The 25604-nt window shown below is 46.0% G+C and overlaps 1 protein-coding gene across 4 annotated transcripts in view; it reads left to right on the top strand.

The window, feature by feature from the left end:
• Positions 1-25604, top strand: part of VPS26C (VPS26 endosomal protein sorting factor C) — a 250076-nt gene that overhangs the window by 119007 nt on the left and 105465 nt on the right. For all 4 annotated transcript variants that reach the window (XM_085621271.1, XM_085621269.1, XM_085621270.1 and 1 more), the window contains exon 4: positions 24803-24883. In XM_085621271.1, the coding sequence (XP_085477397.1) occupies positions 24803-24883 (81 nt within the window). The remainder of the gene's footprint in view (positions 1-24802; positions 24884-25604) is intronic.

Here is a 25604-nt window from a genome sequence, read left to right on the forward strand (position 1 = left end):
GGTGTCAAAGCGCTTTTCGGCGAGTAGCACTCTACTCCGGAACCCAAAAAAGATTAGTGGTGAATTAGTATAGGGAAATATGAGTTAATTTGAGGGGTGGACATGAGAATCTGCTAGTTGGATTGAATAGGATAATGGACAGATGAAAGGGGTAAGTGTGTTATTTGGGAGAATTAAGTATTAGGATGAGGTTTGGGATGAGTTAAAGGAGAGATGGAGGAGGGAAGAGTCCTTAGAAAGGGATTGGGGATGAGTCAAAGAAGAGATACATGAGGGAAGAATTTGGAAAGGGTTGTTTGAGAGATCATAGTAGTAAAACGAGGTTTGAAGTGAGCCAAGGAGGGATAGAGGAGGGAAGAGTCTAGAAAGGGTTATCATAGTAGTAGAATGAGGTTTGGGATGAGTCAGAGTGTGGAGGTAGAGGATATATTGTGAGACGTACAGGGTGAGACAGAGTAGTAAGTGCTTTGGATAGAGTCAAAGGTGTTCTTGTCTTCTTCTCCAGTAGGAGTAAAGAAAGAAATATATAGATCCATAACTACATTGGGCAGGTAAACATCTATAAGGAAGATAAGACATTGAGATTTAAATGTGCATTGTATAAACTCAGACTTTCAAGTGTTGCTGTACTTGAAGCTAATTTATTGGTATATTTTTATAACTTTTTTTTATTTGATCTTTTCATCAATATTTCAATAATGAAGCACTTGTAGATAAAATAGTTATGATAAAATTTACATATTGTGACGAATAAATAAAACAGAGACCCAAAGGCATCCAATAACATAACAAGTATGAAAACTATGTAGTGGGATATGAACATGTTAAGCATAGAAATATATATATCTATATATATATCTATCTATATATATATATATATATATATCTATATATATATCAAGGGGGGGGAACATGGTCATCTTTAACAAAGACGATTATCATAAAGAGGCCATGAGACAATTGGTAGTTAAAAAATGCTATTTTACAGATATGTAAAATGTATCCATGAATATCATCGACAACAAAGACTGGCGGGATGAGGGCATGTTGGGACAAGATGACTATTTGTTTTTACACTGTGAAAATCCTATTCTACCTATATTTTACCATCTGCCCAAAGTGCACAAGGACCCAAAGCATCCACCGGGTAGGCCTATGGTGGCCTCTATCGGCAGTCTCTTAGAAAACACAGCAGTATACATTGATTCCTTTTTAGCACCTTTAGTGAGGGACCTGGCTTCCTACGTCCGAGAGACTCAGGACTTCTTGAGACAAATCGAGGGTATTGCGTGGGACAAAGATATGCTTCTCATAACTTTGGACATAACCAGCTTACACGTGTATTAAACATGGCAATGGTCTCATGTGAGCTGGTTTCTCAAGAAGAGAGCATTGAAATTTCTGAAACACAATGAGATGCTTCTTAACATGATCACATTCTGTTTGAATAATAATATTTTTACCTTTGCAGGCCAACTTTACCAGCAACAGCATGGAACTGCAATAGGCATGTGCTTCGCCCCCAGCTACGCGAATTTATTAGTGGGCTGGTGGGAGAAGCACGTGGCCTGGGGCAGACCAATGACATGTGGATGGACAAAATAACGTTGTGGGCTAGGTACATTGACGATCTCTTTGTTGTTTGGCGTGGCAGCCGCTCCTCGGCTGAGGAGTATGTTGCCTCACTAAACAGCAACGAGTTGAATCTTAAATTTACCTGTAATATCAGTGATAGATTAGTCACCTACCGAGATCTGGAAGTATACATGGAAAATGACACCATACTCACTCGACTGTATAGGAAACCGACAGCGGGGAATGGGGTTTTGCATGCAGGTAGCCATCACCCGGTGAGCCTATTAAAAAAATATACGGTTCGGAGAGCTATTGAGTTTGAAACGTAACTGCACCACGTTGCAGAGCTATAATAACGCCAAAGAGGAAGCTCTACAAAGGTTCAAAGAGAGGGGTTATACCAGGGGAGATCTGGCACAGGCAGAAAACAAGGTGGAGAAAATCAACAGGATAGATCTACTGGTAGCAAAAGGCCTGAAAAAATCTATAGAAAATCGCCCGGCAAGGATGATAACTAGCTACAACGAGAGATCTAGTAACATCGTACAGATTTTCAGAAAAAATTGGCACATTTAGCAAACGGACAATATCTTAAAAACAAAACTTCCAGAACGCCCGCTAATAACATACAAACGATGTCCCTCAGTGGGAGACCATCTCATCCACAGCCATTTTAACAAAAACCCGGAAATCCAAAATCGTTTTAACATTGCCGGATTATTTCCATGCAAACGCTGTAAAGCCTGCAAATTCAGCAGAAAAGTCACCACCTATCAGGGAAGGCCAGGGGATTCTAGGCCTGTTCGCACGATAAAGAGATTCTTAAATTGCAATTCAGAATATACTGTGTATTGTCTGATATGCCCATGCCAGAAACGCTATATTGGTAGCACCATACACCCGACAAAGAAGCGCATCCTTGAGCACATGCGTGCAATTACAAACAAGGATGCGACTTACCCTGTTGCTCGTCATTTTGAGAAATTCCACCAGAGCAACAGGGATCTCCTTCACTTCTATTGTATAGACCAGATGGAGAAACAAGAAAGAGGAGGGGATCGGGTGCGCCAACCTTGTGCTTTGGAAACTAAAAATATTGTAGATCTTCAAACCAAAGCACCGATAGGATTGAACAACGACAAGGAGTTGTGGGTGCATCTAGAGTAAAAGATAGAAAAAGAAAATTAGCAGTTTTTATTCAAAGCTTGAACTCTAGATATTGCTATATACCTCCTACTCACAGTAAGACTTGACATTCTGTGATAGCCCATTCAGGGCACAATTGTGGTAGCAACAAAATGGACATGGAATACTTTGGGTGTATTAACTAGTTTACTAAATAGTTTTTTAGGATATCATTCTTTAATCATGAAATATACAGATTTTTAAGAATTGATAAGGATTTATTTATTTATTAACTTATTAATTTATAAATATGAACCAAGTTGCCAATTTTGCACATGGACTCAACCGCAGAGATAAGGTGGTTTAGAAATATTTTCATGAATTTTAGAAATGCTAAACCTAGATCTTCATGTGTAAATAGTAACTGGTTGTCCTGGTTGTTACAAAAATGTTTTTATGCACAGCACTGAGCACTTTGATTAATAGCACTTTAGGTATATAACTTGTTTTAAGATGGCCGCCATGCATTTTTGAACGAAGGTTGCGCAAGTCCTGTTTTCATGTTTACAAGAAATCACGTGATGTATGATATATGTATATTTTTAATTTAACCATAGGTGATGTATATTTAAGCAGACCTAAAGAATATATATTTTAAAAACACTAGTTAGACATACTTGTTGAAAAATAGACATATTTAGATACATATAATCAAATTATAAATGTTTACAAACATGATTTAAAAGCTGTACATTAGTGTTTGAGTATGGTGTTTATGTAGGAAAGAGTCCTGAAGATAAGACCGTTATCTGAGGATCTAATGTTTGGCGGTAATGAATTCCATAGTTTGGCTGCTTGAACAGCAAAAGATGTATGGTTATGCTAGTAGTACTACTACGAAAAGCATTATGTGAATAGACACCATAATCTTTTCTAATGTCAAGTTATAGCCCGAATGGCCAATACATGTATTTCATTACACTAAGAAGAGCTGCAAGTTGTCCTGTTTTTCAGGGGCAGTCTATGACTTTTATCAAAATGTTATCTTTATTTTTTGCCTCTTGTTCCGCACAGTTTAAGTCATTTCAAATATGGCAGATCTAATGTTTTCAATACACTTTTGGTTATATTAAACATTGCCTCTGCTCTGCTATGTGTGCCATGTGGTAGCTGTGGAGAGCAGAGGTGAACAGCCTCCTCCTGTTCATCGCACAAAGGCCTCAAACAACAGGTGGAATTTCAAAATGGCACCAAGCGTTAGCAGCCACAACTACTGTTTTCACTTTAATAATGGCTGCTACAACTTTCTGTCCTTGTACGAAAGTAGGATCTACTTTCATAGTTACCCCCACTTTTTGCTGATGTTATGCATTTTTCTGACTAGTTTGACTAGGATCCTACTAATCAGGAACCCAGTCACTGTGTTCTCTCCCGAAATTTGACAATAGTAAGTACTTTGGTACCTCCACAATTGACTACTGCTGTACCCTTATATATGGTACTAAGGTACCCAGGGCAAAGGTACACCAGGGGTCTCCCATGGGCTGCAGCATGTATTATGTCACCCATGACCGACCACTCAAACTGTGACTGTAGGCCTGCCATTGCATATGTTGTGCGTAGGTGCTTGCACCCCTCATCACAGATATAAATTTCCTTATATCGGAGATCACTACCCTTAAAACCTATAAGTCACCCCTATGGCAGGCTCTTCAGTCCTGAGGCCAGGGTGCTTGGTTACAAGTGTGAGGGTGCCCCTGCATGAGCAGGGCACCTCTACAAACCCTGGAGTTGATTCTCCAGGCTTTGTAAGTGCGGTCAGCCATTTAATACATATAGTGGACATCAAGTCAATTTTGAGATGTATAACTATATATTGGCTCCACCGAAACTGCTCATGTTTTGTTTCAAACATGTTGGAATCCTACCCCAACAACGATTCCAGTGTCTGATGTAGGATCCCATGTACTGGGGAGCTCCCTTAGGCTGCGTCCCTGTATTCCCAGTAGCAGCCCTTTAGGGTCTAACAGCAAATTAGTGCTTCTGCCAACCACAGACACGTTTCTGCCTTCCTGCTGCTGAGCTAAGCTCGAGCAGGGGAAGGCAGAACAATAGGTTTCCTGCCACAGGAAGGTGTGACCCCCACCCAGACAGAAATTAGTGTATTTGGCTGTGGTGTGGCGCTTGGCAGCACCACCACACTGCTTTGAATGGCACATTTGGTGCCCTTCTTGCATCCTTCAGTTTTAGTCAGTTCAGGGAGCCCTTGGCTCCTGCTTTGGTGCGTAACTGTACAAAGGAAATGGGAGTATCTTCCCCTCTGTCAAGCCCCGTCTCTCGGAGGGATCCTTGAATTGTCCCAACCCTTTACCTAGGGTACTTAAGGGCTTACCTGTGGGTGGCTCTTCAGATTCGTTGTGGGACTAGTTTCAAACTCAAAACCACTTCAACCGTCTGGGCACCTTGGACTTCACTGGACTTCACCTGGAACTGAGACTGCACCAAGGAAGACTACAGCTGTTCCTGGTCTCGCCGTTCTGCAAGTCTTCTTTGTCACCTTTGCCTGTGCTTCATCCAGCTTCCTCTCCAGCCCTGTGGGCATCAAAGACACCCAAAGGAATCTCCCTTGGAGTGAAGGAGTCACTCCCCTGCATCGGCAGGCACCGCAACGAAGCTGACTGGTCTGCTGCTCCTGATGTCCCACAGACTCCTCAGCAACACAGGTGATGGTTCTGCAATCCCTCGAGGCCTGCAATGTCTTCTCAGCAAGTTTGAGGCCAGTATCCTTCGTCTGAACCGCTGGAACAGAACCCCTGTGCACCGCGTCGACTTGCTGTTGCCAAGGCTTGTTGGCTGTGTCCTCCAGAGATCTTCAGGCTGCAAGAAGCTCCAGCCTCCAGCATCTCCTCCTGCCAAGATCTTCGTCCTCACTGCATCCTCTGCACCGTTGGCCTGCATCTTTGGTAAGCTGCTCGAGGTCCTCTTGCGACACCTCTGCCGTCAACCTGTGGGTCCTCTTGAGGATCTTCTTTGGCTTCAATGGGATCCCCTGCTTGCTCGGGGCCTGCTCTGACTCTCCTGCATTTGGTAAGTTCCTTGGACCTTGTGTGTCCTAATGTTGCACCTTTTTCATTTACCATGTCTGTTGCTGCTACCAAGGCTTGTTGCAGTTCCCGCCGTACACCGTTCTTGACTGCCTACGTGGGACAGCTCGTGAATGGCTCCTGGACTTTCACAGCGTCACCTGGTCCTCACAGCTGCAGCAACAAGGTCACAGTCCTCACTCCTGCATCTTCCATCATCCATAGTCATTGCTCTTCCGTGCCTCCTTGTCACCTCCGAGTGGCATAGACTCTGTCTCCTCTGCTTGCAGGTTCTTCTCTTCAAGAATCCATCAATGGATTCCACCAGACTCATTCACCTTCTTCACTGGCGGCATCTTTCCTGAAGTCCTCAATTGTGGTCTATGGCGGTTTCCGATGTCATTTCTCACCCATGCATCCGGCTTCCCTGGTGTGGGTATCCTGGTTCTAGGGGTATCCACAGGTGGGGTGACTTTCCAACCTTCTGTCTTCTATGGGGTTTCTTTGGGGGCCACTGGTAAGGGTCCTTCTTCTTGAAAACTGCAACCACAACTTTCCATTGACTTTCATTGAGTATGTGGCTGTGTTTCCACTGTGCACACAGCCTCCGTGGGGTTCCTGGGTACTTAGCTTGGGTGGTTCCTTGTGTCAAAAGACACACAATTGATGGACGAATGCAGAACAAATCAAAACATTCACCCCCAGTCGAGAGGTCTGGGTTAAATCCATCATTATTTTGCTCACCATGCCACCCCAGTTTAGACCTGGCCATATGCAAATCAGTCTTGACCCTGTGCATCATGGGAACAGTCCAGCCCGAACTGCCAAGCCAGGTCCTCCCTGGACCGGAAACAAGCATCCTAGGACCGGTTTCGGGGTTTCACCCCTCTTCAGCCAGAATAGTTTGAGTCCAGTGGCACAGTGAGCCCAGGACCCACGTCTGGGCATACCTGGCACACTTAGGGCGAGAAAGCAAAAGACACACAATTGATGGACGGAATGCAGAACAAATCAAAACATTCCCCCCCAGTCGAGAGATCTGGGTTAAATCCATCATTCTTTTGCTCATCAGTGAGTGTGAGTGTTTGATTTGCTCAAGCGCTCTGTCCATCATCCCCTTTGGTATCGCTTTGTTCGCCCTAAGTTGGCAGGGTATGCCCAGACGTGGGTCCCTTGCTCACTTTGCCACTGGATTCAAGATAGCCTGGCTGATGAGGGTTATGAACCCGAAACCGGTCCCAGGATGCTTGTTTCCGGTCCAGGGAAGACATGGCTTGGCAGTTGGGGCTGGACTGTTCCCATGAGGCACAGGGTCAGACTGATTTGCATATGGCCATGTCTGAACTGGGGTGGTGGAGTGAGCTAAAGAATGAAGATGGATTAAACCCAGATCAGTTGACTGGGGGTGAGTGTTTGATTTGCTCAAGCGCTTTGTCCATCATCCCCTTTGGTATCGCTTTGTTCGCCCTAAGTTGGCAGGGTATGCCCAGACGTGGGTCCCTTGCTCACTTTGCCACTGGATTCAAGATAGCCTGGCTGATGAGGGTTATGAACCCGAAACCGGTCCCAGGATGCTTGTTTCCGGTCCAGGGAAGACATGGCTTGGCAGTTGGGGCTGGACTGTTCCCATGAGGCACAGGGTCAGACTGATTTGCATAGGGCCATGTCTGAACTGGGGTGGTGGAGAGAGCTAAAGAATGATGATGGATTAAACCCAGATCAGTTGACTGGGGGTAAGTGTTTGATTTGCTCAAGCGCTCTGTCCATCATCCCCTTTGGTATCGCTTGGTTCCTTGTGTCCCCAGCTGTTCTGAGTCTTCTGGTCCAAGTTCCAACTTTTGTCGAGGTTTGCATTCCACTTCTTTAGTATATGATTTGGTCTCCCCCTGGAGACCACTGAATTTGTGCTTACTTGTTTATATTTGCAGTATTGTGTATATTGTGTTGATATATCTGGGCAGTAGATATGCCAATGTGTTAGTGAGTGTGTATAATAAATATACTTATTTTTATACCTACACTGTGCGGTTCTTTTTCGTTTAACCTACACTATATGTTTAGTTCTGGTAGAACAAGCTGCTTAACACTCCTTCTGGACTAAACATGAAGGCTGCTCTCCACAGCTACCACTTTGAAAGCTTTCTATGGTTGTCTAAGACCACTAAAATCACCAACCGAGTTGTCTGTATTAGTGCAAGGTGCTTTACTTAAACTAGTGGCGGGTCCGGTCTCTGGGGTGGGATTGGCTTCGGGCGCCATTTTGGAGTGGTGGTCACTTCGGGCGCCATCTTGGAGTGGTGGTCACTCTGGGTGGGTGTTGCTGACGAGCGGTCTAGCGCTCCGGCTGAGTGGAGGGACGCCTATTTAAAGCTCCCTCCAACACGCAGCGGTTACGCGCAGTGGCCGTGCCTTCGCTGTGCCTGAGTCGTGCCAGAGTCCTGCCCGTCCGCGCTAAGGAGGCGCGGCTCGCGGCAGAACTCTGGACCTGGCCATCATGACTATACTTTTGAGAACTTATAGTAGGGCCGATCTACTGGCCCTTCGGGACCGATGTACACGCTGCGAGTTTTCGCCTGTAGTCCCGCTGTGTGGCCCATATCATTGTAGGTGTGGTGCTTGGTCATTGGAACCCCCCTCTCTTATACGCTCCTTGGGGCCTGTTATAAAGAGGATAGGACAACGGGACCTGAGTATCTGGAGCTTAAACGTCAGATCTGTGGTAAAGCACCATCAGGAGGTTTACGACCTTCTTATTGATGGTTCGCCGGATGTGATTTTTCTGACGGAAACGTGGCTCCAGGACTCTGACTCCTCGATAATTAACCTAGCCTTTCCCCCAGAGTATGCTATTTTCACTTTAAATCGGACGACTAGAGGTGGAGGTATTGCGATGACCACCAAACGGTGTTATCCCTGCGAGTGGAAAGCCGCTGAACTTTTGGGGTGTGAGGGTGCCCTATTTAAAATAGCGTTTAGTCACCAGTTTACCTTCTCTGGGCTATTAATTTACCGGCCTCCGGGCTGTGATTCTGTTTTTAGGGCTGCTCTTCCTGAGTATATTAGCATAGAGGCACTAGGATGCGCAAATTTTAATGTTGTGGGAGATCTTAATCTCCATTTGGACTGCCCTTCTTTACCCTCTATTAGGAGCTTTCTGGCGGATCTTGAGGCTTTACAGCTCTCGCAGATGATTACTTTCCCCACACATAAAGGTGGTCATATTCTTGACCCGTTCTTCACAAATCTAGAAGGACTCAGAGTTCTTGGTTCCTCCCAGTTGGTCTGGACAGACCACATGCTGGTGAAAACGGCATGCTCTTTGTCTGACTCTCCTTTTCTATCTCAGGATAGACTTGTTCTTAAACGACACTGGAACAAATTAAGACTGGAGGATTTTTACCATCAGCTCGAGAAGGTTCCTTTAGGTCCGCTCACCGAGGTCGATTGTGGATATGACTCCTTCTGTGAGTGGATATCTGGTGCCCTCGATTCTCTGATTCCTATGTGTTGGTCCAAGTGTCACCGGAAGGAGACGAGCCCTTGGTATGACACTTCCTTGGCATCTCTTAAGAGGGCCTGTAGACAGGCCGAAAGATTATGGAGGAAGTCGTACGACCCAGATCTGAAAATATGTTATCTGGCCAAGGTCAAGATTTATCACAGGGCAGTGTGTCAAACTCGCGCATCCTTTTATGCTCAACAGTTTCAGAACTCTGCCAATCCATCGAAACTTATTTTTAAAGTATTAAAGGACTTGATGGCGAAGAGAGCAACTGCAGTGGAAATATGCTCGGACTCACATTGTGAGGGTTTGGCCTCTTTCTTCCATGAAAAAGTGCAAGCCATCTATCGCACTTTCCCAACGGGTTCCCTGATGCTAGAGCAGGTTGGTCGCACCTTAGGTGAGGGGGAATGTCTTTCCATCTTACCCCCCTTATCTCTGGAGGTGTTTGACTTTCTCAGCGCCAAAATCAAGTCTGGATCTCCGGCAGACCCGCTGAAACCGGCCCAACTCAAGACCCTGGCACCGGTTTGCCGTACCCCGGTGCTGTCCTTGATCAACCTGTCTCTCTCTTCTGGAGTGGTTCCCGTTAGATGGAAGCAGGCAGTAGTCACGCCAATTCTGAAGAAGGCGACCCTTAACCCCCTTAAACCTGAAAGCTACCGCCCTATCTCCCTTCTCCCTTGGGCCACGAAAATAGCGGAGGCCCATGTGAATGCCACTCTTACAGACCATCTTGGTAGGCTTAACATTCTCGACCCTACCCAGAACGGGTTCCGTGCGGGTCACAGCACGGAGACGGCCCTTCTCTCGATGGTCGAGCATCTGCGTTCCGTGCTGGATTCCGGTCGGACGGCAGCACTACTGTTATTAGATCTTAGTGCCGCCTTCGACACGGTCTCGCACGGGATTCTGATTCGGCGTCTTGAGGAGGTGGGCGTTTCTGGCTCCGCCTTGCACTGGTTTCGTTCCTTCCTTACGGATAGGTCATTCCAGGTGGCGATCCCGCCCGGTAAGTCGTCATCCTACCTGCTAGACCAGGGAGTCCCACAGGGGTCTTCACTGAGTCCCACCCTTTTCAATCTGTATGTGAGACCGTTGGTTGCGGTCGTCAAGCGGTGGGGCCTGACCATGGTCTCTTACGCAGATGACACGCAGTTGGCGGTCACACTGAGTGGGGACTCAGACCTGGAGGCTCCCAGGTTCTGTGATGGTCTGCGGGAAGTGGCTAACTGGATGAATTCCAACTGTCTCCAGTTAAACACCAAGAAGACGGAGATTATGGTGGTTGGTAAACAGGTGGCTTTGTGGGATGACAAATGGTGGCCTTCGGAGTTGGGTGTGACTCCCCTCCCAGCGGCAGAGATAAAAAACTTGGGGGTGTGGCTTGATCCTTCTCTGAGTTTCATCCGTCATACCAAGAAGGTGGCGGCTTCTTGCTATGGCATCATCAGAGGACTTCGACCCATCCTCAAATTCTTTGATGCACCCACAAGACAGCTGGTGGTCCAAGCATCAGTGCTGTCCAGGCTGGACTATGCCAGCTCCCTACTGGCGGGGATAAACCAGTCAGAATTTCTGCGGCTCCAGCGGGTTCAAAACGCTGCGGCCCGACTGGTGACAGGTCTGCCTAGGCGATGTTCGGTGTCCAATACTCTGCGCTCTCTCCACTGGCTCCCTGTGCAGCAGAGGATTAGATTTAAGGTTCTCTGCTTTGCATTTAAAATCCTAAAGGGTACTCCCCCACAAATCTTGGAGAAATTGCTGATCCCCTATGTCCCCTCTCGCACTCTTAGATCGCTAGGCCAGAACTTAGCAGTGGTCCCGCGTTTTAAGTTGAGCAGAATTGGTGGCCGCTCCTTTCGAGTCCTGGCAGCGAGTTGGTGGAATTCTCTTCCTCCACAAATCCGGGCCATCGATGAGCTCCTTCAGTTTAGACGGGCTATCAAGACCTTTTTATTTGTTTAGCTTATCTGTTGTGTCTCGTCTCCTTTTGTCCGCTTTTAGTGCTGTGTTGTGTTCACCTTCTCAAAGCGCCAGGACGCCCCTTTGCTGGGGCAGCTGTGCGCGGTACAAATACAAATAACATAACATAACATAACATATACTAAGCCAGCCTTTATAGTCTTGCTTTAAAACAAATGTTGTATTTAGAAACTAAATTGGAAATATAAATTTCTTCCCAAAAGCTCATGGGTGGCATCATGCCACCATGATAAATTACTTGGAGTGCTTCCTCTTCAATTCTCGACTCCCAATAAGTCAGTTAACAAAAATGTATTGTTAATTAGTATCAGCTGAACACTGGCAAGGATAGAGGGACATGTGCCTGCTCCAATAAAATGAGGAATCCGAAGATAAAGCAAATGTGCACACAAAAACCTTAAAGGTTGTCAAAACAAGGATAAATTGCTTAATAATTTCTTGTATAAAAAATATAATTAAATTGCGTTACTTCAAGACCTCCTTTGTAGAGATGATCAGAACCTCTGCCCCTCTTTCCTCCGCACTGCATGCTCACATAAGCAAAAATGAAAGTATTAGCAGTGCAAAGTCAACATGTAGGCTCACGAAAGCCACATAACGATGTCTAGACAAGCCGAGGTAGGAAAACTGACTTTAGGGCGACCATTCGAGACAGGTTGGAGGCACCGTCTAAAACATATGATGATGAACAGCACATTTCAACATAGGAGATACTGATTCCGAAGAGACCTTTAGAAGAGAGGCCTATTACACAATACACAAATGATTCTGTCCAAAATGAATCTCTGCAAGAATACATATTCTGTTTTGCCACAGTTCATCAGTGAGTGTGCATTTGATTATCTACAAATCCAATGCAAAAAGCATCAATTTTTTCACCTTCTGACGAATTCCTTTTTTACAAACACGACACACACATCTGTGATTAAATTGCAAAATGGTACCCAAGACTTTTAGCAGCGCAAGGCTCTACCAGTGGAAGAATACACGCCTCCTACGTTTTGTGTGACAAAGTACCAAGGGAGCAGCATGTAACCCGACAAAGCCCTTCCAGCTGTAAATCTACTGTGGCATTGAAGACCTGTGGAGTCCGTCAATAATGCTATGATTGGCCATCAACTGAATAATGGACCCAAGTCGCAGGTGAGGGTAGAGGTAAATGTATGACCAGATCCAAGGACAGTAATATTAAGGATATATGAATGACAGCTCCTCCTCTCTGGTGCTCCAGCGCTCACAAAAACCACCATCACACCCACCCTCTAATAAATACTACTGTACATCAGTTGTTGTCCCCTTCAAGTAAACAGGACTACGATTTGCCCAACTCCACACTAGATTGACTGACTTTTACCCTTCAGTGCGATCATCTTTCTGTGTTTTCAACTAGATTCTCAATAACCGCTGTGGCACATGCTATTTTCACTTCTCTTTTATCACTTGTTAATCAATACATATCTCACACCAATAGATTCAGAGATCAACACCAGACTTTACACTTTTAACACAATATCCCCACTCCAAACCCACCATCAACCAGTCCTCATCTGAGCATTAACTAAATACACCTGCATGTTAGTAGTATTCCCCTTGCCCTCCCTCCGGCAACCAAAAGGAAACTATTTAAATTCACTATGATCTAACCTAAACTTATACAAAATCACGACAGAACTGCTTTGAAAAATACTTAACGACACATTAACTAGTAAGTACATTCTCTCTGCTGCTTCATAGCCAAACCCTTGACTATCACCTACCTTTCAAAAGAAAAAAAGAAAAAAACGCATAAGAGCAATTCTATGTAAGACGCACATGGACAATTCCACCTCAGTATGGGGTCAGTTAAGCTCAGAGCACACTATCAAATGCCATTGTAAACCCCAAACCTTCATAATTCCAAATTCCTTTTCAACTCGCTTCAGTGTTACACTTAACTACTTGTGCACACTGTCCTCAACCTATTCTCTACTCAATTTTCACGCATCAATGATCTGTCCTCTTAAGCTAGTAATTTTGACTTGCATGTCTCCTCAAATTTCACTAGTAAAAGACACTACTTACAGCTCTAGTGCCACCCTCTTACATTCCCACCCCAAACTAATTCTAAACTACACTCTGATTTAGATTAAGGTTATTATGACAAAGTCATTCCAATTATCAAAGCTACAAACCCACCATCCTGTGTACCATCAGACCCGTTCAGTCCTCAGGGTATCGCACTTCTTTCCCTCGTGTCCAGTGTTCTTCTTCGTTTGAGCTATCTTTTTAACTGTATGTGAGAAGTTGGCCTGGTATATGATGTCCACTAGTTATAGTGGGCACCTTGTACCAGTCCAAACAACCCTTATTGATGATAGGTTTAAAGACAACCTTTATTGAAAGCTATCCTAGTGGTAGCTATGGGGAGAGCAGCCTTCAGGCTAAGTCTTGAAGGAGTGTAAAGCAGCTTGGTTTACCAGATTAGAACCTCTTGAATTACTAAATGAAAGGAGAACCACAGAAGGTGTATATATAAAATATATGTATATATTTCTAAACACTCACTACTAAGCTCTTTATGAGATTAGAGTCCAAGATACACAATAATACAGTTCTAAAACGACAGTAAATAGCACAATATACAGTGGACCCTAGGGACGGACCAAACCATATATTAAGAAAGTGGTATAAGAACTACGACTTGACTAGACACAGTGCCTAGAGCACGTAGAATCGCTGGGACCCCAAGGTAGTGACACAGGAGACGCACGGGGGACGCGTGCAGTGTGAGAACACAGGTGCGAGCTCCGTACTATTCTAAGGTTGGAATTTTAGACGTTTGGGACACTCAGGAGAGGACTTTGAGCAAACCCCGTTAGACTTAGGGGGTTGTAGGGCCAGCAACCACGGAAGCACCGGAGTACTCGAGTTACCTCACCCAGGGAAGACGGGTGCATAGGTGTCAAATGGTGTCGGGAATCGTCGTTGATTTCAATGGCGATCTGCTGCAAAGTGCTGCTGCCGGGAAGGAGAAAAGTGTCCGGTGTGATCCAAGCCTGGATCGAAGATCAGAAGAACCTGAAAGCAGAAGGGACAGAGTCTGAGTCACTTGACATTGTCCAGGGGCATGATAAGACGAATGCCCACCGATGTCGGGTGTTACAGGTGCGAAGAGGTGAAGCTTGACTCTGCAGCCACGAGGACCAGGAGGCGTCGACGACGACCAGGAGCTGGATTCAAGCTGTTCCACGAAGGATGTTGAGTGCTGCGGTGTCAGTGCTCGGATTGAACCCAACAAGCCTTGGCAACAGCAACCCACGCAGGAAGAGAAAAGACGCTTTGGTGCGGAACAGCAAGGTCCTGGGGACTCCCCAAGCGATGGAGAGTGAGGGCACGTCTGGAGCAACCAGGTATGCCCAATTAAATTTTAAGTTGCCTTCACAGGGACCCAGCAGTCGACGGACCAGGGATCGCGAAGGGACCTCGAGAGAAAACATAAAGGGCCAGCTCACAGAACACTCGTTGAGTGTAGGCAGGCAATCTTCGGTGCAAATGCTGCTCGGGGTCCGGGCTACAAGTAACCCAAAGCTCAGCTGCAGGAGTCGATGGAAAGCTGATGCTTCTGCAAAGTGACGCGGTGTCCAGGGGTTTGGGTTGCACGGTCACAACGAGGGATACGGGCCTCAGACTTGCTGTGGGCACTGATCGACCTCTAAGACCATGGAAACCCACCTCCTGTGTTGCAAAATTCTTCGGAGTCCGGCGGGAGCTTTGGAGATGCAAACTGGTCAGATGCGTCTTTGGTGCCTGCCTTGCAGGGAAGTTACTACTCCAAGGGAGATTCTTCAGTCATCTAGTTCAATGTAGATCGTCGAAGTTCCAGGATTCAGTATCAGAGTTTCGTCCAGGTGTAATCTAAAGTCCTGTAGCCAGGGGTTCCTATCTTATACCAAAGGAAGGGGTTGGACAAACTCTAGGGACCCACCTATGGGCGGGTCAGGAAAGAGGGGTGGCTACACCCATTTCTTTTGTCTAGTTTCGCGCCAGAGCAGGGGCTGGTAGCCCCTGCAACCAGTTTGAGCTGGACTATGCACAGGGACACCAAATGTGCCCCCAGTGCAGACTTCAAAGCACTCTTGGAGTGCACCCACCCAGCCCCAATACACTAAAGCCTGTCTGGGAGGTGGTGACACCTCCCTGTAACAGGAAACCTATTGTCCAGGCCTCCCATGCTGGAGTTTCGTCCCGCAGCAGGACAGAAGACTCTGGTCTGTGGCTGACAGCATCCATTTTGTGATGCCAGGGCTCTGTTAGCTGCTACCGGGTATACCGGTGCTGTCATATCTCTCCCTTTATAAGGGTGGGATCATACTCCCACACCAGTGTGGAGGTATGATTCCTAGGTGTTTGACAGCAAACACAACATGTTTCCGTGCAGCCATCCCAAAGTTAACATTTACCGTTTGGTTATAATGCACTTAAGAGTATATGGTTTGGCTGCATCACAAACAACCCTGGAATAATGGTTCCGAAGGCTGCAGAGGGGCTCTACTCATGCATGGGCACCTTCTCACATAAAACCCAGCACCCTGCCTTCAGGATTAGTAAGGCCTGCCATAGGGGTGACTGATAGGTTTATTTGTGCAGTGATATGGTGAGATACAGTGAACCTATATCTCAGTAAGAGGTGCATGCACCACCTCACTCAGGCTGCAGTAGCAGTCCTGTGGTGTAATTTTGGAAGGCTTCCCATGGGTGGCATAATACATGCTGCATCCCCTGGTAGGCATCTGGGGTACCTATGCCCTGGGTACATAGTATACCATATACTAGGGACTTATAAGGGTACCCCAGAATCCAATCTGGAGTGTTCTTAAAGTACTTGTAATCAATTTAAAGGGGAAAGCAGATAGGCTGGGGTCCTGAATAGCAGGATCCCAGCCTAACTAAGTCGAAAACCAGCAAACAACCAGGAAAAAAGTGGGGGCAACCATGCAGTCAGATTCCACCTCCTACACTGTACACTCACATCTCGTACATGTTCGGCATTCCTACATGTTTCAAATCTGTAGTGGTCCCAGCGGTTCTTTAAAAACAAAAATACTACTGCTGATCCCTTTCACTTCTCCCCCACCCCATCAAACTATTGCCCAGCATCTCAACTCCTTTTGTTGTACGATATTGAAAAATGTGTCTTCAGATGTGTCACACTTTCTTTCCTTAATCTACCGTACCTTCTCAGGTTTCCATACCATCCACTCCATAAAAACAGCTCTCTCACATATAAACAAATTCATTACCACTGGCGTTCATAATCACCTTTCTTGCGTTCTTTTACTTTAGAATCTATTCACCTCCTTCAACACTTGATTGTCCTACTGTGTCCTTTCTACACTAACTAGTGGTCATTGGCCTGGCTCACAACTGGTTTACCTCGTACCTCTCCAGTCATTCTATCTCAGTTGCTCAGGTCTCCAAAATGTCACTGTCCACCCCACTGACAGTGGGTATCACACATCGAAGTCCTTGGCCCTCTTCTTTCTCATTGTACACCACTTCTGTCATTTCTGATGTCATCTTTAGGCCATGTTTAGCCAAATATACTCCTTTCCCAGATTCAAACCCCACATCTGGTCACATAGCTCTTACTGCCATCGGACAATGAAGGACGCCACAATCACTGTTGGGGAACTGTTCTAAAACACTTTCCCTCTGACAACACTACCCTCTCACCTACTACATCCAGTCTGGAATCTCTGGAATATACCCTCAAAGCATAAACCATAAATTCTCTTCCACCCGTTCATGAAAGGAAGCCTTCATATCCTGAATTACGGTAGTACATCTTCAATTATTGTGCATCCATAACAACGCTCGCATACCCTTTAGTAACCCCAAAAGACTCATCATCTCTATAGTATTCATTAAACTGGACTACTGCAGCAGTCTTGTTCAGCCATCACCTTTTTTCTCACACCAGGTCACCTTGTTTCACCACCATGATCCAAGCCATCCACCTTCTAGGCCCCATTTACTGGAACTCCCTACCAACAGACATGAGTGCATCACCCTTGCTTCAAGAGTTCAAAAATAGCATCTACTATAACTAGAAAGATGGCAACAGTTACAGCTCCAGTCTGCTGGACTCATCTACATTTCAGGCCTCTGTGTTCCATTAGCTAGAAAAACGTAATTGTCCTAGATAAGTGTTTGTTTGTCTTCACCAATCATCGTCAAACAACTACCATAATGAATCTATACCGTAACTATTATTTCTCTAAACTATGCTCACCACTCCACCCTCATTGATCTATGAAGCGGCATTTCAGCTATGTAAAACATTTCTGAAAAGTTAATGGTGCTAAAAAATATAAATAATAAGTTTGTTGTTTTTTGTGAGAGCTGCTCGTAGGGCCTGTACGTTTACTTACTGACTGCATACCAAGGTATTTGATTGGTTGTCCCTCTCCAAACATTGCAATGAGTGTGCTCTGCTCAGTACGGCACCTGACATTAGCATTACTCTAGGTCTATAGTCACAGTCCTTTTTGAATGCTTAATATTTTGCCCAAGAATGAGTCTGGGCTACTGGATAAACATGCTCGCCCAGCCCCAGAATTTCACACACAATTGGGGATATACCACCTTTACAAAGTATTCAAACCTCAGATGCGTAATTTGCTTACTTCAAGAAAAAGAATGCTTCTAGTTCTTGGGTTTAATCAATCAGTAGATTTACTGAGCTCTTCTTGTCACCCGTGAGTGTATCCTTGTGCTTAGGGAGAATAGCTCCCTCAGTCGCGAGACAGAGGTCACAGTGGGAAACTGGTAGCGAAAGAATTAAAGTCTCAAAGCCTCTAAAATCAAAATTGGGGATGATATTTTGTAAACCACATTGGTTGTCACACTTTTCAAAGATGCTTTTCTGTGAGTGAAAATACAGCAGAGCACAATATTTTGAAAATGACAATATTGGTGTGCTGCTTTTGTGTGCTGGTGATCTCTGCCGCCTTGTCCTTTTCCACGGGGCCGGGCTTGGCTTCGCCCCCCCCCCCCGACCCAGCGTTTATCACCGGTGGTGCCCTGCTCCTCTGATACGGCCGGCCGGGCTTGGCTCCGCTGGACGTCCTTGGACTACAGCATCCAGAGTCCTCAGGGGCAGGTAGACTCAGCTGTGCGCGCCAGGAGGCGCTTAAAGGTGTGCCCGGTGTGGAGTCCCAAGGTGTGCTGCTTTTGTGTGCTGGTGATCTCTGCCGCCTTGTCCTTTTCCACGGGGCCGGGCTTGGCTTCGCCCCCCCCGACCCAGCGTTTGTTATCACCGGTGGTGCCCTGCTCCTCTGATACGGCCGGCCGGGCTTGGCTCCGCCGGACGTCCTTGGACTACACCATCCAGAGTCCTCAGGGGCAGGTAGACTCAGCTGTGCGTGCCAGGAGGCGCTTAAAGGTGTGCCCGGTGTGGAGTCCCAAGGTGTGCTGCTTTTGTGTGCTGGTGATCTCTGCCGCCTTGTCTTTTTCCACGGGGCCGGGCTTGGCTTCGCCCCCCCGACCCAGCGTTTGTTATCACCGGTGGTGCCCTGCTCCTCTGATACGGCCGGCCGGGCTTGGCTTCGCCAGACGTCCTTGGACTACAGCATCCAGAGTCCTCAGGGGCAGGTAGACTCAGCTGTGTGCGCCAGGTGGCGCTAAAAAGGTGTGCCCGGTCCCTCGTCCCGCGAGGACGCGCGCGGGAAGCGCCGGACGAAGCCCGGACAAAGGGCGAGCTGTCTGTGGCCGGAGGAGGCCGGGACGGGCCACCCCCCTAACATTGCTACTGGACACCTTTGATAGTCTGGATATTTACCCAAATGTACTGTTATCACTGATTATTATTTTCCCCTTGGGCTTCTTAGCAAAGGCTTTGTAGGAATGGACTATCTTTTTTAACCATCCTATATAATGGGTAAAAACCAAAAGGTCGTAGTTTCCCGCCCCGTGACGAGACAACAGGTGGCTATGACATTACCCCTCCCTACGCTAACGGCTATCGATAAGATGCTTCAAAAAACCATTGGGGTAGTGGTAACTGCAATTGAAAACACAGAGCGAAGGTTGTCAATTACCCCCGCTGCCCCCTTGGTAGAGCAAGCAGGGGACTATTCAGCAATTGTAACAAACCCTCCTGACGTAAGCTCTTTTCTTACGTCGTCATTTGCTGATTTACCCTGTGCCCAGGTCCCTACAGATGCAAAAGCTAGCAATTCATCCCTAAGCTTACCCCCATTTCCCCCAAACACCATCATAATAAATAAACCGGGCCCTAGAGGCAAGAAAAGGAGACCTGTAAAAAAGCCAATTAAAAATATAGGGCCTAAGTAAGATTCTGTACTAGCTACTACCGGCCCTTCCCCAGCGAATGTGGGAGCTCCGCTTAGTAGCTGACTTTCAGTCTCTCTTGGATCAGACTATTGGCAAACACATCAAATCCCTGGCATCTAGGATCGATAGATTAGTCTCTACCCTTAATAATATGGGTCTGGGGAAAACGCCCCTAACGGTCCCACATGGGAAGTCTGCCTCTAGTGAAGCTGGCGGTATTGTTTCTCAAGTTAAGACTGCCTTAGTAGTTGATAGTGTTACTAGGAGCCAAGGAACTCGATTGGCCCCCACCAACAATGAGCCAGCTTTGGAAATTGCTAGCCCCTCTCTATGTATAAATTCAGTTGCTGATGATTCCCATGTAGTTGGGAACCCTGCCCCGGTTTCTGCTAAAGCAAAAGTCACTCCCAGTGATGAGAAAACAGGATGCGAAAGATATAGATTGGTAAGGGGGTCTTCCGATGTTTTGGTCCCAACAAATATAAAGCCATCTTTTATAGCTACCTCACCGGAGTTGCAAACCATTAATCTTCCCCCAGAATCTTTACCGTATGTTATAGTCTTAACGGGGGTACCACTTCTAAGCCAGGGAAAAAATGAAGGTCATACTGACTTAAAAAATAAGTGCATCCAGTGGCTTAATGTAAACAGACCTCTCCCCTCTCATATTTCTGGGGAAATACTCTTTGTAAGACGAATAGACTGGATTGGGAAGGGACCCAAAACTATTGCAGGGAATTGTGTAGTAATAAATTTTAGGGATACCGTTGCCGTTGATTACATCTGTGATATGTCCCCCTCTAGATTAAATACTCAAATCCTCCCCCTCCACCTGTCATATTTTTATCCTATGCCCCATCTGAGACCAGCTCACTGTAAAAGTGCTAAAAATGACGAGGGCCAAAATGGTTGTCCATCTAGAGTGCAACAGGGGCAAACAAGCTGGTAGGACTTCTATGTTTATACTCCCCCTTTGTCATCCTTTGCGCATAGAAATAGGTTTAGTGTACTGAATCAGGTAGATTGACGCTCACTCGACAAGGAATTAGTCCTGAACAACACTAGCGAAACATCTACCCCTTTAATTGTACTGGAGGGAAATATCAAAACCCTTACCTCAGTAGAAGGTACATTATTCAATTCCTTGAACTGGGTGGGAAGGAGCGAATTGGGGGATGCAAAGCAGCTGCGCGGAGTTTCTATTGTAGGGGGGGAAGCTCCTATTATAGACAAAACGGAAAGGAAAGTTCAGTCACACACTCTTACCTGCGACAGCTCTTCCACTATGGCAACAGGGATTCCAAAAGACACTGGTAAGGTAGATGATGGAACTATAAAAATTATTTTGTGGAATGTAGCGGGGTTAAAAAACAATCTATTTATTCCTGACTGGGGCACCTTTATGGCAGCACACGATATCTGCCTGATTCAGGAAACATGGGCTTTAGAGGAGAGTGCTAGCCCAGGTTACGCAACTTTTCACATCTTGGCAGTAACTAGTGGCAGAGGTCGCCCATCTGGTGGCCTATCAATTTGGATAGGCACCCACTTGAGCGTTCAAGCTACCTAAATACCAACTGGCTCCCCTGATGTTCAATGTGTGTTATTGACACCCCTGAACTCACCAAAAATAGCCATAATAAGTATTTACTCTAGGCCAGTTAGGAGCGGGCAGGAGTCAGACATGATCATAGCACTAGATCTCTTTATTCAGACACTTGACCTCTCAGTCACAATAATTGTTGGTGGGGACTTTAACTGTCAATTCGAGCCCTTGGTTAACCCTGATTTGGATGAGCAGGATGACGAAGACCTGCTCTGGTGTATCCCGGAACCAAAGATCCCCCCTGTCAAGGCATGGACCTCACTTGCAAGGTCTCTGCGGGCGTGTAATGGGAGACCGGACCCTGACCGTCCGGGATTTCCTACATTTAACAGGGTAGAACAAACTTCCACCATCGATTACATCATGATGGAAGTAAGACACTGGGATAGAATGTTGGAATTCAGAGTGCAACCGAGATATGATAGTGACCACAACGCCCTTGTCTTAACATTGAAGCCGGGGAGCTTTGGGCTGACTAACCCTGAAGCTGGTCTTACCAGCATGATCACGCCCCTTATGGTTTCGAACAATCGACGTAGGGTCAAATGGCCTTATTTTCAGGATTCCCCATCTAAGCTGGGTGAATTATACCATCTTGCTATACCATGGATAGCTGAGATGGCCGACTTGTCCTCAAACGGCCATGCTGTAAAATTCATAGGCAGTTGGCCAGTGCGTTGGGGGATGTTCTTTGCCCACTTAGTAGGCCTGGACGAGGTGGGGCTAAGATACACCCATGGTATAATGCCACCTGTAGGAATGCCAAGAAGGACCTCCTTACTGCAATCAAACTCAAGGATAGTTTAGAAACTAGGTCATCCCGTTTGCTCTATAAAAAGGCAATCGAGGGAGCCAAGAGGGACTGGGAGGAAACAAGGTGGGAAGAGCTGAGAAGTGCGCTCCTGACTAAGGACGCAAAGACATTTTGGGCCATTGTTAGTACAGGCTCCAAGGGAGGAGGGCAAGCTATCTTCCCAAACATTGCACCCTCAGTGTGGGAAGCACATTTTGGGGCACTATGCGTATGTTTGGAGTATGATGACACACTTCGTCTAGGCCCTAAGCTTGCCCCAGGGCTCCAACAGGAGGGAGCCGCGACACTTGCCCGGCCCCCTGCCCCAGACCCCCGTCATGAGTATCGACTGGCGGGGGCCTCGGGTGGAGGGTCGGGACCGAGCGTGTACCCTTCTGACTTCCCAGAAAGCATCACCTTGAAGGAGGTAGAATCTGCCATAGCTAGGTTGCTCCCAAACAAGACAAATTGCCAGGGGACCTGTTCCGATCCCAGCCAAAAATATGGGCGCCATACCTTGTTATCTTGTTCAACGCGATTCTTATGGGGTCTGATCCACCGGACACCTGGCTGGGGGCTGAGATTGTCCCCATTTTACAAGAAGGGATGACCACTTACCCCTTCAAATTAGAGGCCCATTAGCCTGTTGGACACAACACAAAAACTAATGGGTAGAATCATATTGGACAGGATACAAGCTTGGATGGAGGAATGGGAAATACTGTCTACCCTCCAGGCTGGATTTAGATCCGGTATCTCAACCTTGGACCAAATCTTCCGGCTCCAGGTCCTTTTCTGGAAAACCACAAGGGTTGAGGGTGGCAGCCTCTACCTTGTCTTTGTGGACCTGCAGGCTGCTTTTGACCTAGTCCCTAGGGAAAAATTGTGGGAGGTATTGGCTGACCTGGGCCTTCCGCCCTACCTGCTTAATATCCTGATCCGTTTGCATGTTGGAAATTATGCACAGGTTAGGTGTGGGAGACACGGGGATCTCTCGGACCGCTTCCCTGTTTCCATGGGTGTCCGGCAGGGGTGCGTTTTAGCCCCTACCCTTTTTAGCTTATTTATTAATGGCCTTGTCGACACCTTAAACGATGTAAAGGATAATGATGCTCCCTGGTTGACGACCGGTCGGGTGCCCGCATTAATGTTCGCGGATGACACCCTGTTGCTATCCTGAACATCTTCGGGCATCCAGCGTGTCCTGGACGGTTTCGTGTGCTTTTGTGCCTCGAGGGGATTGGAGATCAATTTGGATAAAACCAAGTTTATGATCTTTAATCACCCGAGGCGTACGCGCCCGAACCCTCTTCTGAATGGTGTTCCGTTGGAACGAGTCAAAACCTTTGTCTATCTTGGGATCACTTTGACGGAGGATTTTGGCTGGGGCCATCAGATTACCAGATCCGCTCTTAGACTTTCACAAATAGCAGGGGGTATTGGCAAGCTTCAGAGAGCATCGATCTCCAAACCGGTTGCGCCCGCCCTTGAGATCTATGGCCTCCAGGCTCGGACCGCATCTATTTATGGCGCCGAACTTTGGGGCCATAAGAACGTATTTAGCCTTCTGAGGGTGGAACAGGTCTTTATGAGGAATTTGGTGGGCCTACCGAAAAGTACACCCCTCATCCCCTTGCGAATGGACTTGGGTCTGGAGTCTATTGAGAAATTGGCAGCTGTTCGACCCTTGCTCTATTGGAGGAGGCTCTGGTCAGTACCAGAGCTGGTATCCTTTAGAGCTGAATTTCGGGAGGTCTGGGAACAGATAAAAAAACAAAAATATTCCATGGCTTTCCCATATTAGGGCTCTTTCTTTCAAAATAGGTTTGCCTCAGTTATGGGGGACCCCTGAGCTGAGTTGCCCGAGGATATCTAGGGCCCAGTTGTTAAATCTGGTGAGGCAGCAAAATCTAAGTGCACTACAACGGTCAACATCCTATGGTAGGCTCTCTATTGAGTTCCTCTCAGTCAAATCTGAAATGGGGTTGGGTGGAATTCTTTGATGTAGTCCAACTCCCTCTTGCGAGGAAACTATATGCTCAATTAAGGTATGGTTCCCTACCTATTAGGCCATTTACTTCGAAATGGGCAAAAACTGAAAATGAAGCTTGCCCGGCATGTAATTACATTAGAGAAGATGTCATCCATGTTTTATTTTTCTGTCCAGCATATAGCAATATACGCAAAACCTGGCTTATCCCAATATGCAGAAACTTGGGTTTTAGACATTGTGTGCAGGCATGTAGAGTTCTTAAATATGATACCTCGCCGCCCATCGTATTTGCTGTCTCCCGTTTCCTTCATGGTATGTGGCGCCGTAGGATAAGTTTTAAACCAATCTAAACTACCGAAATATGTTTGATAACTTACTGTTTAATTCTTTTTTTAATAAAAGGGAGAGAAGGGGGAAGAAGGAAAAAAAGAGGGGAAAAAAAAGGATTTTTTTTTATTTCTTTTTTTATGTGAAATACCTATATTTATTATTTTATTTGATGTGCTATGTATGTATTCTATTTGCACTTTTATGGTCTTCTGACCGAAATAAAGTTATCAAAGCAATATGAACTAGAGGAACAGGAGTAAATTAATTGGTCTAGTTCACCTCATTTGGGTTAAAGCAATTAAATTACCTATCCTGACAGAAGCTTAATCTAAGATTGTTTTTCTGCCTATGAATCCGAATAATTTAAGACAGTCTTGAGAGCATTCTTGTAAACACCTTTTCCACCCGTTGTTGGCATCTATTTATGTATCTGTTAATGGTTGAATGAGTTAACAGCCTATTTTCTTTTTAACAGTATACTCTCCGCTGTGACATGCGACGATCTTTACTGGCAAAGGACCTGTCCAAGACCTGCGAATTCATCATTCACTCCTTAGTAAGCATGTGCTCTTTTCCTGTTTCGCTACACACTCAGCCTTCGTTTTGAAATCCTGACCATAATCTGATTCATTGAAACCCTTTTTGTCTTGAAGTGTCTTCCAACTCAGTGAAAGTCTGAAGTTGTTTGTAGCCTTTTATTCATACCATGTTAACTGAGAAGCCCTCTTCTCTAACAAGTCTGCAAGTCGCAAATGTATGCACTTCCCAAAGATGCATTACGATTAGACAAATAATTGTGTACTGTGATTTACGGGGCAACAAGTAGAAAGAATATTATACAACATAATTGAAGAAAGACATACTTTCATAAGAAGGTACAATTTGACATCACGTAGTACCATGGTGCAACCTGAATACCTCAAGTAATTGTCAGAAATTATATTTGATCTTGCAGAGACATGAATGTGACTTTCAAAGATAGTAACTAAAGGACATATATGCCCAAAGGTGTGAATCGATCATGGTAAAAACAGAAATAAGCAGACGCGGTGCTAGTCTGCTGCTGCTACATGCCAACTGGTCATGTTCTGCCTGTCTGCTTCTTTAAGGGGATATTTTTTAATAGTCCCTTTTCCTAGATCAGTACATTTTTGGGCCTTTATTTTTAATATTTATTCCTACCCAACTCTCTTCCTCTTTGATTATTGCTATTCTCTTCAGTTTACAGGATTGCAAGTGATCAATTATTTCATCATAAATTGACACCTGTTCACCTT

Source organism: Triturus cristatus, chromosome 8 (genome assembly GCF_964204655.1).
Source record: "Triturus cristatus chromosome 8, aTriCri1.1, whole genome shotgun sequence".
Classification (NCBI taxonomy): domain Eukaryota; kingdom Metazoa; phylum Chordata; class Amphibia; order Caudata; family Salamandridae; genus Triturus; species Triturus cristatus.